This window comes from Oncorhynchus gorbuscha, linkage group LG03, assembly GCF_021184085.1.
Source record: "Oncorhynchus gorbuscha isolate QuinsamMale2020 ecotype Even-year linkage group LG03, OgorEven_v1.0, whole genome shotgun sequence".
Lineage (NCBI taxonomy): Eukaryota > Metazoa > Chordata > Actinopteri > Salmoniformes > Salmonidae > Oncorhynchus > Oncorhynchus gorbuscha.
This window is the reverse complement of record NC_060175.1, coordinates 3,905,646-3,921,638: the sequence shown is the minus strand read 5'-3', so window position 1 is coordinate 3,921,638 and position 15,993 is coordinate 3,905,646. Positions and strand designations below refer to the sequence as shown.

The following is a 15,993-nucleotide window of genomic DNA, read 5'->3' as shown; positions in this document are numbered from 1 at the left end:
TTGTGAGATTTAATACTTGGTTACAAATCATTTGCAGTCAATGACTGCCTGAAGTCTGGAACCAAATGCTGAGTTTCTTCCCTGGTGATGCTCTGCCAGGCCTTTACTGCAGCGGTCCCCAGTTCCTGCTTGTTCTTGGGGTGCTCTGCCTTCAGAAAGTGATATGCATGCTCAATTGGATTCCGGTCAAGTGATCGACTTAGCCATTGCGGAAAATTCCACATCTTTACCTTAAATAAAATTTAAAAAATAACGGGTTGCTTTCACAGTATGCTTCGGGTCATTGTCCATCTGCACTGTGAAGCGCTGTCCAGATGAGTTTTGAAGCATTTGGCTGAATCTGAGCAAATAGCCCTAAACAGTTCATAATTCATCAGCATAATTAATTTGTCAGGAGTCACATCAATAAAAACAAGAGAACCAGTTCTATTGGCAGCCATATAGGCCATAACACTACCACCTCCATGCTTCAGAGATGAGGTGGTATGCTTCAGATCATGAACAGTTTCCATACACTCATCCTTCTGGTACCAGTTAATCTTTGTCTCGTCCGCCCATAGGATGTGGCTCCAGAACCGTCCGCCCATAGGATGTGGCTCCAGAACCGTCCGCCCATAGGATGTGGCTCCAGAACCGTCCGCCCATAGGATGTGGCTCCAGAACCGTCCGCCCATAGGATGTGGCTCCAGAACCGTCCGCCCATAGGATGTGGCTCCAGAACCGTCCGCCCATAGGATGTGGCTCCAGAACCGTCCGCCCATAGGATGTGGCTCCAGAACCGTCCGCCCATAGGATGTGGCTCCAGAACCGTCCGCCCATAGGATGTGGCTCCAGAACTGTTTCTTTTAGACACTAATCTCGTCGTTCTGTTTGAGGGTTTACATCTTGTGGTAAAATAGTCCGTATTTACTCTGATGAAGTCTTCTCTTCAATGAAGACTGACAGACATGCTGACCTCCTGGAGGGCGTTCTTTATCTGGACAACTGTTGTAAAGGGGGTTTTCACCAGGGAAATAATTATTCTGTCAACCAGTTGTTATCTGTGGTCTTCTGGGCCTTTTGGAGTTCCTGAGATCAGTGTGTTCTTTTTAAGAATGTACCAAATAGTGGCCACACCTCAAGTTTCTTGCCATGTCTGACGGGTTCGTTTTGATTTTTCAGCCTGATGACTTGCTTCACTGGCAGTGACCGCTCTTTGGACTTCATATTGAGGGTTCACTTCTAGGTGACAGGGGGGACAGTATTTTCACGTCCGGATGAAAGGCATGCCCAAATTCAACTGCCTGCTCCTCGTCACCAGAAGACATGCATATCATTAGTAGATGTGGATAGAAAACAGACGTTTCTGAAACGGTTTGAATCTTGTCTGTGAGTATAACATAACTTACTTAGCAGGCGAAACCGAGGAAAACTCAGATTTTTTGTTTTGAGGTCACTCTTTTCAATGGGTTTTCATTGGGAATTTTGTTTTAATTGGGAAGATTTCTAAGGGACCTTCCTTCAGTTCCTACCGCTTCCACTGGATGTCACCAGTCTTTAGAAATTGGTTGAGTTTCTTCAATTTGTGTAATGAAGAAGTATGGCCATCTTGAACGAGGGTAACTTGTAGTCTACTGTTCGATAGAGGCGCGTGACCAGAAAGCTAGCTAGTTTGTTTTTTCTTCCTGTATTGAACAGATCACCCAGTCTTCAATTTTATTGGTAATTTACATTAAATTCCATAAAGTTGTATTACAAAAGTAGTTTAAAATGTTTTTGCAAAGTTTACAGTTTACAACTTTTGAGATATTTTGTCATCACATTGCCCAAGTTGGAACCGGTGTTTTTCTGGATGAAAAGCAACAAATGGACATTTAGGATATATATCAGAATTAATTTAACAAAAAGTACCATGTGATGTTTATGGGACATATTGGAGTGCCAACAAAAGAAGCTCGTTAAAGGTAAGGCATGATTTATATTTGTATTTCTGCGTTGTGTCGCGCCAACAGGGTTGAAATATGCTTCTTTGTTTACTATGGAGCGATCCTCAGAAAATAGCATAGTTTGCTTTTGCCGAAAAGCCTTTTTGAAATCTGACATGTTGGCTGGATTCACAACAAGTGCAGCTTTAATTTGCTATCTTGCATGTGTGATTTCATGAAAGTCCGATTCTTATAGTAATTTATTTTAATTTGGCGCTCTGCATTTCCTCTGGCTTTTGGCCAGATTGGGACGCGTCCCACATATCCCAGAGAGGTTAACAGAAACAGATTACAAATAACACACTTGAAATCAACTCTAGACCTTGTCTGCTTACTTGTAAATTAAACTAATGAGGAAATAACACATTGCATTGGAATAGCCTCAAGCAGTTGGAGTAGAACAGGGGGACGGTTGTCCTGTAGGCGGCAAGCAGTTGGAGTAGAACAGGGGGGGGAACGATTGTCCTGTAGGCCTCAATTGGAGTAGAACAGGGGGTGGAACGATTGACCTGTAGGCGGCAAGCAGTTGACATGGAGGGGGCTTCAGACAATCAACATGACTAAATAAAACAGTTGTCTAAATGGAAGATAGGTTGCCATTTGGGAGACTTCTGGACAAAAAGTAGTGTACTGAAGAGAACAGGGTGCCATTTGGGACAAGCCTACAACTCTACCTCACCAAGACTAACCTGTACTATGCTTCCAAACTGAGAAGGCTTGAAGTCGGTGGTTTGTAGACAAACAGTAAATAGATGCTCACTTCCCAATTCAACAACCACCTCGGTTTCAGTTATCCATTTGAATAAAATTGACTACAAATCCTTTGTTTTGGAAAATCAACTTGTGAGTCTGTAAAGCCAGAGGGTTTAGGGTCATGGCACCGTGTTGTACTGTGCCGTGAGGTCGTTGTGGCGTGGAAAAGCTGCATCAGGGAGATGGAATTTAGGGTTTTATGAGCTAGGCTGTAGGAGGAAGAGAAGGGCTGAACAAGGCTGCCAGCTCCCCTGTCCACCATGTCCTGGCTTAAGGCTTCCACATGCTTCCCAGGCCAAAGTGTTTGGCCATATATTCTGACAACATTTTGGACTTCTGTGAGAGTTTGGCTGTTCGGGCACATTTTTTTCTGGAGGCAAGCCGAAGTTCAGAGCCAAAGTCTACACCCCGTCATCGGTGATTAGTCAACAGTAGGGATTCGTCAACAAAGTATTGTCATTCAACGAGAGACAACTTGTCCCCCCCGTCGAGAAATACTGCAGCAAACAGCCTAATTATATTTACCACTTAGACATCCGCCGCAAAAACATCAACATTAATGACATGTCTTGAGTTCTTAATGGACAAGCACTACTATTGCCACTTTCTAAGTGAAGGACTTAAGAGCGTATGAAAACACACTGGTTCTGTTCAGCTAGCCAAGTTTGTCTAGGCGCCAGCCGAACCATGCTGACGCCTTTAGTCCTAATGATCTCCTTCTGTCCACTTTCATCTTTTCCTAATCACACCTGTCCATCCCCTCTCAGCCCTGACCCAGCAGCTACCTGACAGCCAGAGTCGAGCCAGGTCACCGCCCCCTTGAGAGGGTGAGTGAGTACTGTAGGTGGTGAGACATGAGTTGAGCCGGGGGAGGCAGCTGACCATTCAGTGGAAACTAACAAGACAAAACTATGTGCACCCAATTGTGTCAGACCCAGAGTTCTACAATCTAGCCAGAGTTCTGTATATAGGCTAGACCTGGGGAACAGGGGGTTCTAGAACCTAGCCAGAGTTCTGTATATAGGCTAGACCTGGGGGTTCTAGAACCTAGCCAGAGTTCTGTATATAGGCTAGACCTGGGGAATAGGGGGTTCTAGAACCTAGCCAGAGTTCTGTATATAGGCTAGACCTGGGGGTTCTAGAACCTAGCCAGAGTTCTGTATATAGGCTAGACCTGGGGGTTCTAGAACCTAGCCAGAGTTCTGTATATAGGCTAGACCTGGGGAACAGGGGGTTCTAGAACCTAGCCAGTTCTGTATATAGGCTAGACCTAGGGAACAGGGGGTTCTACAATCTAGCCAGAGTTCTGGGTAAAAGCTAGAACTAGGGAACAGGGGTTCTAGAATCGAAATAAAGCTCTTCAATTTAAAAAAAAAAAAATATTCAGGTTTAGTGGGGTTGCAAATGTAAAATGTCTGGATTGTCTTCAGAAGGTTAAAATTACAATCCATATAATTGATTAACCCCACCCCTCACGAGGCTTAGGTTAGTGTTCACCTGGTCCAATGTTGACAGTAGAAGGACTCTTGGGTATGGCGATGCCTCCGAAGGTGACGGTGATTGTGTGAGGACCTTGCTGGGTGGGCTTGTAGGTACACCTGAACACACTGTCTCCCTTATCCTCCACCATGGCCTCCAACGGTCTGCCCTGGGGATCCTTGATTAAAGCCGACACTTCTCCCACTCCTGCCCCTAGTTGTGAGAGGAACACAGCAAGATTCACTTTTCTGCCATAAATATACAGATCTGGGACCAGTCCACAAAGTAACAACTTCAAACTGCTAATAAACCATTTCAACCACCCAGTGTATTTAGTTAGTTATTATCCTACTAACAGAAGGAGCTGTGGGAGGAGAACCAACCTGCTGTGTAGATGTCGAAGTACGTAGGTTTGTTGGCTATGTTTCCTATAGCTTCCAGTCCAGGCCCTTTGGCTGTAACCTTGGTGGGGTCTCCCTGGGCCTTGTCCACGCTCACCTCAAACGGAGACTTGGGGATCTGCTGGCCTGCAAACAGCACAGTCACCTAGACAAGACAACAACCGTGTCAGAAAAATCAACATTAAGTGGTATCTCATGCCGCCAAACAATTTAGACACTGTCAGACAAGCTCCCGGTCAAGTGAAGAACTTGACTATAGAACTGACTGGGGCAGTCAAATTGTGTCACCTGGTAAATGGCAATCTTCAGGTTTCCACACATGCCTACAAGCCACTGATTCAGACCTCTGGAACATCCACAATCTAATACATCCATGCAATAGTCTACACCATCACAATAAATCCATTATTTATTTTAGACCGGTCTAAAGAAACATGATATGAAGAAATTGTAGTTCATTTCAGTAGAACAGAATAACATACTCCGTTGTCCTCATGTTAGGTCCTGATCTGGCTGTGGGCTACACTAGTTCATTTAGTTGTCCTTATGCTAGGTCCTGATCTGGCTGTTCCATATGGCTGTGGGCTACACTAGATCATTTAGCAGACTAGATTAGCTTAGAATTCAGTGGCATTTTATAGTATGAAGAAAACAACTGCACAAAGCTGAATAAAATAGAAATATTTTCTCCAAACAATTTGAGGAAGTGCACACGTTCTGTGTTGAGCAGTGAAAGAAATAGGTATTATTAAATGCTTAACGTAGAGTTAAATGTAACTTATTCTACAAACGTTAGGCTACATGTTCAGATTTTTAATACATTGTAAGGTTGCATGATGCAATGTATAATTTGAAAAAAGTTGCTTGGAAAAGGCACTAGCTCTGCTTTGTTTTTTTGTGCAGGCTGTACACACTTCAATCTCCCCTTCACAGTTTGACAAGCGGTTTATAAAGCCTGGAATTTGACGGCATCCCGTTGCCGTAATGAACGCAAAATAAACTAATTCCATGCCTTTTGCCCTTGGGCTAAATACTTATAATTCTGCATGCTCAGAATCACCCTCATGTGATCAGCGCTTTCTCACAGGATACAAGTGAAGACAACCACATGCGACTTATTTCAATTCCAAGGTGAAGAACTGTCCACATTGAATTTGTCAGCCAACAAGAGTAGGCCTAACGAACAGGAAAAGCACTAGCCTACGGCAATCTCATATCCCCCATAGTACATAGGTCAACCTAGACTATTCTGTGCGAAATAAATATTCTAAAACAGTCTGGAACAGTTGCGAGAAACGATAGTGCCCAAATTAATACTAGCATCAAAAAAAACATTTTTTACGCAATGTGGCTGACACAATAGATCAGAAAGTTTAGCTTGCCATGTATTTCAGTAGGCTATGAGCGGGAAAACACCATTATCAAAAGAAACCTTTAAATGTGATTATGCAGGTAATGCTTTTATTATAAAAGGTACATTTATGGTGAAAATAATCTTCCCCAAACTCTCACTCTGCTTATGTATCCCAGTTAGGCTCTACACCCCTTGTAAAATGGATTGATGTGATGAACTTCATTTAAATTAAGGACAACTAAAGTGACCAAATAACTTAGGCCTATGGGGTAGACTACGCACAAGGGATAGCATCAGGATAGGACCCATCAGACTATTCTTGATTTCATCTGGTCTTCACATATACTAAATAACACGAGTTAGAACGGATCATTATCATGCAGCCATTTTGAAAAGGGGAAGTGGCAAAAAAAAAAAAACGTCATCTATTAAATAGCAGGACGACAATATTTCCCGTAGTTCATGTTCAAGCCATTCAGGTAGCCTGTTGTAAAGATGAGCCTAATAAGTTTAATATTAGGAAAGTTGAGAAATAAATAGGCCAAGTTAATAGAAAGTTGATGGAATCCTCCTCTTTTTAGTAGAGGCCATCACTGTTTTCACACGCAATTGCAGAGCCTATAGAAATGTGCAACATGAGCTCTCACGAAGTGTTTGATTAGATTGTCCATTACATTTGCATTGATGTCAGAGTGATTAGAGGGACAATAGAGTGCTGAGTACCAGGCAGTTAACAAGTTTGGTAGGCTACTAACGACCATCAGCAGCATCAGAGCTTGGAGAAGACTAGTTACCGTGACTAAATAGTCATGTGGAATTTGACTGCCTTCATAACTCATGTCCACTGGTGTGGCGGAAATACGGTCACCGCAACAGACCGAGTTGTTTGGAGAATGGCACAAGATCAGTTCATAGTAATGGTTAGCTGCATGAATGTTTTACAAAGGGACTTGGGCTGTACTGTACCTTGTGCTGACCCATAACCTGGGGTATGTAGGTGACACTGAAGGTTTTCTTCCCTTCGTTAGGAACCGCCTTCACCTCTTCTCTGGTTCCTTCTGGATCCTCCACGTAAACAGTGACCTGTCCCTGACCAGCACTGAACGCATCCACCGTGAAGACAGCAGGACGCAACACCCTGTTACCTACTGGCTCCAGACCTGGGGAGGGAGAGATCCGACTGATTAACACACCAGATACTCTACTGTAGAAGATACAGGAGACTGTACTCAATAACAGTCTCCGGAGGTCTGTAGTACTGCAGGTCTTCATCCTTCAGTAACGGATTCAGAATCAGATCAGCTGAGATTCAATGAGGTTGATTTGGAACGGAGTGCAAATAAAGTGTCCAAGCAGTGGGTTCTCTTTTATAGAAAGCAACGTGAAATCCAGGACTTGTTACACGGAGGAAAAGCATGTCCTCTTCAGGGTCCAAGGATTACAGAGACCAGGGGGTCTGACACTGTAGCATATGATGGAACAGAGATCACGGTGCTTTCATTCTCCTGTCTGATGACGGGAGGGAAAGTGCTGCTGAACCTATAGCCGGCCTGTGCATTATTGAGCAGACGGGGAACCCAGGCCATCCTGTCCAGTATGGAATGAACCAGGCATTAAAGCAACAGAATTCACAGGTGGACCTCTCCATTGTGTTTCCTTAAAGAGGGAGATCAGCTTTACTAGAGCAGATAAATTGTCGATGCATTTGTCCTCTTCCTTTGTTTTTAGTATTTTCTACATTGTAGAATAGTGACTACATTGAAACTATGAAATAACTTATGGAATCTGTCTCAGTGATTGTAAACTGATCTTTTTAATTTTACCTTTATTTAACTAGGCAAGTCAGTTAGGAACAAAATCTTATTTTCAATGACTGCCTAGGAACAGTGGGTTAACTGCCTGTTCAGGGGCAGAACGATAGATCGGTCAGCTCGGGGGTTTGAACTTGGTTACTAGTCCAACACTCTAACCACTAGGCTACCCAACCTCTAACCACTAGGCTACCCTGCCACCTCTACACTCTAACCACTAGGCTACCCTGCCACCTCTACACTCTAACCACTAGCTACCCTCCAACACTCTAACCACTAGGCTACCCTGCCACCTCTACACTCTAACCACTAGGCCCTGCCACCTCTACACTCTAACCACTAGGCTACCCTGCCACCTCTTCTAACCACTAGGCTACCCTGCCACCTCTACACTCTAACCACTAGGCAGACCACAGGCACCCTGCCACCTCTACACTCTAACCACTAGGCTACCCTGCCACCTCAACTAACCACTAGGCTACCCTGCCACCTCTACACTCTAACCACTAGGCTACCCTGCCACCTCTACACTCTAACCACTAGGCTACCCTGCCACCTCTACACTCTAACCACTAGGCTACCCTGCCACCCCTGTCTCCGCCATAATTTTCTTAGACAGAACACAGCTTCTACTTCAACAAGTCGGACCAGGCCATAATCCCCGGGACTCAAGGTAATGGCAGTGAAAAAAACACAAAACGAGCGAGCCGGCATCCTGACGATGTTGGCCAACAAATAGATCACCATCGCCCTCTGTTCTACTGGTGAAAGTGCAATCAGAACAGACTGGGCGAACTCTGTCCGAGACCATCCTGGGTCCTGAAGAACTCCCGTCCCGTTTGTCAGTCGTTGCTGAAACATGTTAATACAGCTCGCTGTTATTTTTCGTTTCGCATCGTCGAAACCGGACAGAAGACCAGGGTAAGACGAAGGGAAGAGGGGTGTGTCTCAACAGCTGGTGATCTCATGTTAAGGAAGTCTCAAGTTTATGCTTGCCCGAGTTAGAATACCTCATGATTAGCTTGCACTAAGAACACACACACACAATGAGCTGTATAGACCCATAAGCAAACATGAAATTGCACAGTCAGCGTGAGTCTCTTGTGGCCGATGATTATTCCTCATTTACCAGCAACGAGGAGAAAAATAAGTACATCTAGATCTTAACACATACACGGCTATACAATCCTCTCCCTCACTCGACCCTCCTAACAAATTCTATCCTGGACTTCCAGGGTGGACCGCCCCCCAGGTGGTGAGGGTAGGCAACACCACATCTGCCACGCTGACTCGTACACCATCACGTGTGCTGACGGGTAGGACTGGTCACCGACGACAATGAGCAGCCTATAGGGGGCGAGGTCAGAGGCCTGGCATTGTGGTGCCAGGCCAACAACCTCTCCCTCAATGTCATGCCAACAGCTGATCGTGGACTACAAGGAAACAGAGGGCATAGCACACCCCCATCAATGGGGCTACAGTGGAGTGGGTAAAGAGCTTCAAGTTCTGGTGTCCATATCGGTAAGGAATTAACATGGTCCACACACCCAAACAGTTGTGAAGATGTCACTACAACGCCTCTTCCCCTTCAGGAGGCTGAAAAGATTTAGAAAGTTCTAGAGCTGCACCATCGAGAGCATCTTGACTGGCTGCGTCGCCCCTTGGTATGGCAATTGCACTGCCCTTGACCGTAAGGTTCTAAAGAGTGATGAGTAGGGCACCAGTACATCCCTGGGGCCAAGCTTCCTGCCAAGCTTCCTGCCATCCAGGACTTCTATACCAGGCGGTGTTAAAAAAAACAAAAAATGTCTCCAGTCCCGAGCCATAGACAGTTTCTGCTACAGCGTGGCAAGCCGTACCAGTGCGCCAAATCTGGAACCAACAGAACCCTGAACAACTTCTACCCATAAGCAATAAGATGGCTAAATGATGAATGAGGCTGTTAAGGCCAAAGGGGGGGGTGCAAATCAATACTAGGGAGGTGTTCTTAATGTTTTGTCGACTCTGTAGACCGCTACATGATACGTGTTTGGCAGGCACACAGTAGGACTTAGAAAAGGTGTCATTATTAATAAGCTTGGGCCTAGTAATGTTGTGCAGTTTTGGACAAGTTATTCCTCGCAATGCTGGGGTTGTGGGTAACATTTCCTCAGGTATCAGAAATACTAAAAATGAACGCACTCACTACACTGAAAGTCACTTTGGATAAAAGATATCTATATATTACCTGGTCCATATGCACGGGCCTTCTTGGGGTTGAGTTTGGGTTTGAGGGGAGCACCAGGCTTCAGTTTAGCTTTTGGGAATTGGGACAGGTAGGTCATCACGGACTGTTCATCCACACTGGGGTCAATGATCTCCTCTGGTGCAATCACCTAAGACAGAAGACAGACAATATCAGATAGCCTCTCCAGACAACACAGAGGCCCCGAGTTCTGCTGACAACCTATAATTATTGCTGTTCGCGTCACATGGGTGGTCAGCGTCAAATGATCTAATCTACAGATTTCAGTATTCAAACAAAAGTTTGCTGGTGTTGAGCCTGTGGGTAAAAGAGTCAGGGTTAACACCACAGAGTCAGTCTGGAGTGTTACTACAACGTAGCCAATAGAGACACAGGTTTATATAAATCTCTGCTGTTGAAAACCAAATGTTAGTCTAAAAGAAATTGGAGATCATGTCTACATGCTTTTTAAAGTGGCCATCAAGTTTATAAATTGCCTGGCTGGGCTGATGAGACGGTGGAATTGCGCAGTGAGATGGAACAGAGTAAATAGGCATTTTAACATCATAGATTTAGCCAGTGGTAACTTGTGGACTAGACACCGGCTAGAATGTGGTTTAAACCAAATCAGCGTTCAGAACTAGACCCACCCGTTGAATAAATAATGTCAATAACTCTTGGAACAGCGAGACTGTTTGCAGACGTTTAACTTGGGCGTGTTGTATGATTGATTTCAATAACGCTTTTGATTGTTTGAACGCTGCACCCACCTGGTAGGTAAATACAACTCAAAAAATTAACCACTAAAATTATGAATCTGTCTTTACAATTTATAGTGAAGCATGGTGTTTTTTTTTATTGATTGATTTGATAAACTACGGTCAGCTTCCTAAGTTAACACATTAGTACTGTTTAAAAATATGAACTTATTTTCTGTGCATTATTCGAGGTCTGACAACACTGCAGCTTTGTTATATTGACCACTTTCTGTAAATAAATGCTCTAAATTAAATTTTAATTTGGGAGAAATGTTGTCAGGAGTTTACCATCAGAAACAAATTACAGGGACCAGAGGGCTCCCTGGTCCAGCCTCACAGGGACCAGAGGGCTCCCTGACAAAACAGTGTTATTCTCACCTGAGGGATGCCCAGCCAGTCGTCAGCTAGCTGCATGGCCTCTTGGGCGTTATCCGAGGGCTTGTTGTCCCACGTCTCCCAGTCAGGACACAGACCTGCACAAACAATAATGTCAATAAAAACCACTCACATTATCAATACCTTATCCTAAACACCCACCCAATAACAAAAAGCACACGCTCACCACCAGTTCATTCTGATGTCCAGAGGTAGACACTGTTTTACACACCCTGACCTCCAGAACCTACCTGGAGCACAGCTGTCGACCAGGGCTCCCAGGGCCTTGCCACTCTGCCAGTCTCTGCTGAAGTTGTTGATGGGCAAGTCCGGCACTTTATTCTGGATCCATCCCAGAAGCCTCTGCTTTGGAGTCTTTTTCTCCGCCTCGTCATCCACCTCGTCTTCCCACACCGGCATGGAGATGGAGTAGTGGAGGATCAGGGTCCACACCATGCCCAGGATCAGTTTCATGTTACCATCCACTATGGCCTTCGAGTCTGGAGGGGCAAGACAGATCTAGGATCAGATTTTAGGTTCACATCCACAAACACCATTTACTGTCTGGATGAAGGGAGGAGGAAGACGAAGGATGGACAAGGGAGGTAGAGGGGTTGAAAGCAATAAGGAGGAAGACAAAGGACAGAGAAGGAAAAAATATTAAAATATTTTTCAGCTTTGTTACTGGTCTAAACAAACCCCATAATGTCAGTTGTATTAATTTAAAAAACATAATTTATACAACATTTCAAAGCTGGAATGTCTCGAGTAAGTAAGTATTCAACACCTTTATGGCCTAAATTCATTCAGGAGTAAAAATGTGCTTAACAAGTAACAACTCACTGCGTGTAATAGTGTTTAACATGATTTTTATGACTACCTCATCTCTGTACCCCACACATACAGATAATTGTAAGGTCCATTAATCAAGCAGTACATTTCAAAGAGAGATCCAATGCCTCACAAAGGGCACCCATTGGGGGGGGGGATCAGACATTGAATATCCCTTTGAGCATGGTGTATCAGTACACAAAGGCACAGGCCTCCTTCCTAACTCAGTTGCCAGAGAGGAAGGAAACCACTCAGGGATTTCACCATGAGGCCAATAGGGACTTTAAAACATGGCTGTAATAAGAAAACTGAGGATGGATCAACATTGTTTAGTATTGTGGAGTAACTACAGAGTGAAGAGGAAGCCTGTACAGTATAAAAATATTCCAAAACATTAAACAAATCACTAAAATAATAGTGCAAAAAAAAAAGGTGGCAAAGCAATTAACACTTTGTATTCAGGACAAAAAGTTGTTTGGGGCAAATCCAACACAGCACTGAGTACCACTCTCCATATTTTCAAACAGTGGTGGCTGCATCATGTTAGGAGTCTGCTTGTACTTAAGGACTTGGGAGTTTATCCAGGATTAAAAATAAAACAGTGAAGCTAAGGACAGGCAAAATCCTAGAGGACAAGCTGGTTCAGTCTGCTTTCCATCAGACACTGGGAGATGAATTCACCTTCCAGCAGGACAATAACCTAAAACACAATGCAAAAATCTACACTGGAGTTGCTTACTAAGACAGTGAATATCCCTGAGAGGCAGAGTTACAGATTTGACTTAAATCTACTGAAAATATATGGCAAGACCTGAAAATGGTTATTAAGCAATGTTCAACAACCAATTTGACAGAGCGTAAAGAATTGAAAAGAATAAAACACAATGTTGCACAATCCAGGTGTGGAAAGCTCTTAGAGAGACTTACCTAGAAAATTGTTTCTACAAAGTATTGACTCAGGGGTGTGAATGCTTAACGTAAATGCAATATTTAGATTTACAATAAATTAACAAATCATTTCTAAAAACGAAGTTCACGTTGTCATTACAGGCTAGTGTGTGTGTGTGTGTGTGTGTGTGTGTGTGTGTGTGTGTGTGTGTGTGTGTGTGTGTGTGTGTGTGTGTGTGTGTGTGTGTGTGTGTCATAAGGTGAATGCACCAATTTGTAAGTCGCTCTGGATAAGAGCGTCTGCTAAATGACTTAAATGTAAATGTAAGTGTGTGTGTGTAGATAAAGGAGAAGGGTAGTTACATATACCGCCTGAATACCAAAAGTGTTACAAAATGTAGATTAAGCCATGAGGTATGAACACTTTCTGAAGGCACTGTACTGTCTTCATGTTTAAAATTCCCTGGATAAGATGACCTTCAACCCATACAGTATCACAGCTCTCCCTCAGGAGAGTACTGGTGAGGCAATCCTGATCAACACCAAAACACCTTCATTCACTGATCTCAATAGGGGGGAAGGACCCCCATTCACTGATCTCAATAGGGGGGGACCCTATTCACTGATCTCAATAGGGGGGGAAGGACCCCCATTCACTGATCTCAATAGGGGGGGAAGGACCCCCATTCACTGATCTCAATAGGGGGGAAGGACCCCCATTCACTGATCTCAATAGGGGGGAAGGACCCCCATTCACTGATCTCAATAGGGGGAAGGACCCCATTCACTGATCTCAATAGGGGGGGGAAGGACCCCCATTCACTGATCTCAATAGGGGGGGAAGGACCCCATTCACTGATCTCAATAGGGGGAAGGACCCCCATTCACTGATCTCAATAGGGGGGGACCCCCATTCACTGATCTCAATAGGGGGACCCCATTCACTGATCTCAATAGGGGGAAGGACCCCATTCACTGATCTCAATAGGGGGAAGGACCCCATTCACTGATCTCAATAGGGGGGGGACCCCATTCACTGATTCAATAGGGGGGACCCCATTCACTGATCTCAATAGGGGGGGGACCCCATTCACTGATCTCAATAGGGGGGGACCCCATTCACTGATCTCAATAGGGGGACCCCATTCACTGATCTCAATAGGGGGAAGGACCCCATTCACTGATCTCAATAGGGGGGGGGACCCCATTCACTGATCTCAATAGGGGGGGGGGACCCCATTCACTGATCTCAATAGGGGGGGACCCCCATTCACTGATCTCAATAGGGGGAAGGACCCCCATTCACTGATCTCAATAGGGGGGGAAGGACCCCCATTCACTGATCTCAATAGGGGGGGAAGGACCCCCATTCACTGATCTCAATAGGGGGGAAGGACCCCCATTCACTGATCTCAATAGGGGGAAGGGATCTCAATAGGGGGGAAGGACCCCATTCACTGATCTCATTCACTGATCTCAATAGGGGGAAGGACCCCCATTCACTGATCTCAATAGGGGGAAGGACCCCATTCACTGATCTCAATAGGGGAAGGACCCCATTCACTGATCTCAATAGGGGGAAGGACCCCCATTCACTGATCTCAATAGGGGGGGGAAGGACCCCCATTCACTGATCTCAATAGGGGGAAGGACCCCATTCACTGATCTCAATAGGGGGAAGGACCCCCATTCACTGATCTCAATAGGGGGAAGGACCCCCATTCACTGATCTCAATAGGGGGAAGGACCCCCATTCACTGATCTCAATACTGGGGGGGGGACCCCCATTCACTAGGGGGGATCTCAATAGGGGGAAGGACCCCATTCACTGATCTCAATAGGGGGGGACCCCATTCACTGATCTCAATAGGGGGAAGGACCCCATTCACTGATCTCAATAGGGGGAAGGACCCCATTCACTGATCTCAATAGGGAAGGACCCCATTCACTGATCTCAATAGGGGGAAGGACCCCATTCACTGATCTCAATAGGGGGAAGGACCCCCATTCACTGATCTCAATAGGGGGAAGGACCCCATTCACTGATCTCAATAGGGGGAAGGACCCCATTCACTGATCTCAATAGGGGGAAGGACCCCATTCACTGATCTCAATAGGGGGAAGGACCCCATTCACTGATCTCAATAGGGGGAAGGACCCCATTCACTGATCTCAATAGGGGGGGACCCCATTCACTGATCTCAATAGGGGGAAGGACCCCCATTCACTGATCTCAATAGGGGGAAGGACCCCCATTCACTGATCTCAATAGGGGGAAGGACCCCCATTCACTGATCTCAATAGGGGGAAGGACCCCCATTCACTGATCTCAATAGGGGGAAGGACCCCCATTCACTGATCTCAATAGGGGGAAGGACCCCATTCACTGATCTCAATAGGGGGAAGGACCCCCATTCACTGATCTCAATAGGGGGGGATCTCAAAGGGGGAAGGACCCCCATTCACTGATCTCAATAGGGGGAAGGACCCCATTCACTGATCTCAATAGGGGGGGAAGGACCCCCATTCACTGATCTCAATAGGGGGGAAGGACCCCCATTCACTGATCTCAATAGGGGGGAAGGACCCCCATTCACTGATCTCAATAGGGGGGAAGGACCCCCATTCACTGATCTCAATAGGGGGAAGGACCCCATTCACTGATCTCAATAGGGGGAAGGACCCCATTCACTGATCTCAATAGGGGGGAAGGACCCCCATTCACTGATCTCAATAGGGGGAAGGACCCCCATTCACCCCCATTCTGATCTCAATCATTCAATAGGGGGGGGGGAAGGACCCCCATTCACTGATCTCAATAGGGGGAAGGACCCCATTCACTGATCTCAATAGGGGGAAGGACCCCATTCACTGATCTCAATAGGGGGAAGGACCCCATTCACTGATCTCAATAGGGGGAAGGACCCCATTCACTGATCTCAATAGGGGGAAGGACCCCATTCACTGATCTCAATAGGGGGAAGGACCCCCATTCACTGATCTCAATAGGGGGAAGGACCCCATTCACTGATCTCAATAGGGGGAAGGACCCCCATTCACTGATCTCAATAGGGGGAAGGACCCCCATTCACTGATCTCAATAGGGGGAAGGACCCCCCATTCACTGATCTCAATAGGGGGAAGGACCCCCATTC

General features: G+C 45.5%; 1 protein-coding gene across 1 annotated transcript in view; it reads right to left on the bottom strand.

Moving 5' to 3' along the window:
- Positions 1 to 15,993, bottom strand: part of LOC124024486 (filamin-B) — a 115,942-nt gene that overhangs the window by 63,475 nt on the left and 36,474 nt on the right. The window contains 6 exon segments of the mRNA XM_046338393.1: positions 4,215 to 4,409; positions 4,580 to 4,742; positions 6,918 to 7,111; positions 9,990 to 10,137; positions 11,123 to 11,217; positions 11,371 to 11,619. Of these exon segments, the coding sequence (XP_046194349.1) occupies positions 4,215 to 4,409; positions 4,580 to 4,742; positions 6,918 to 7,111; positions 9,990 to 10,137; positions 11,123 to 11,217; positions 11,371 to 11,619 (1,044 nt within the window).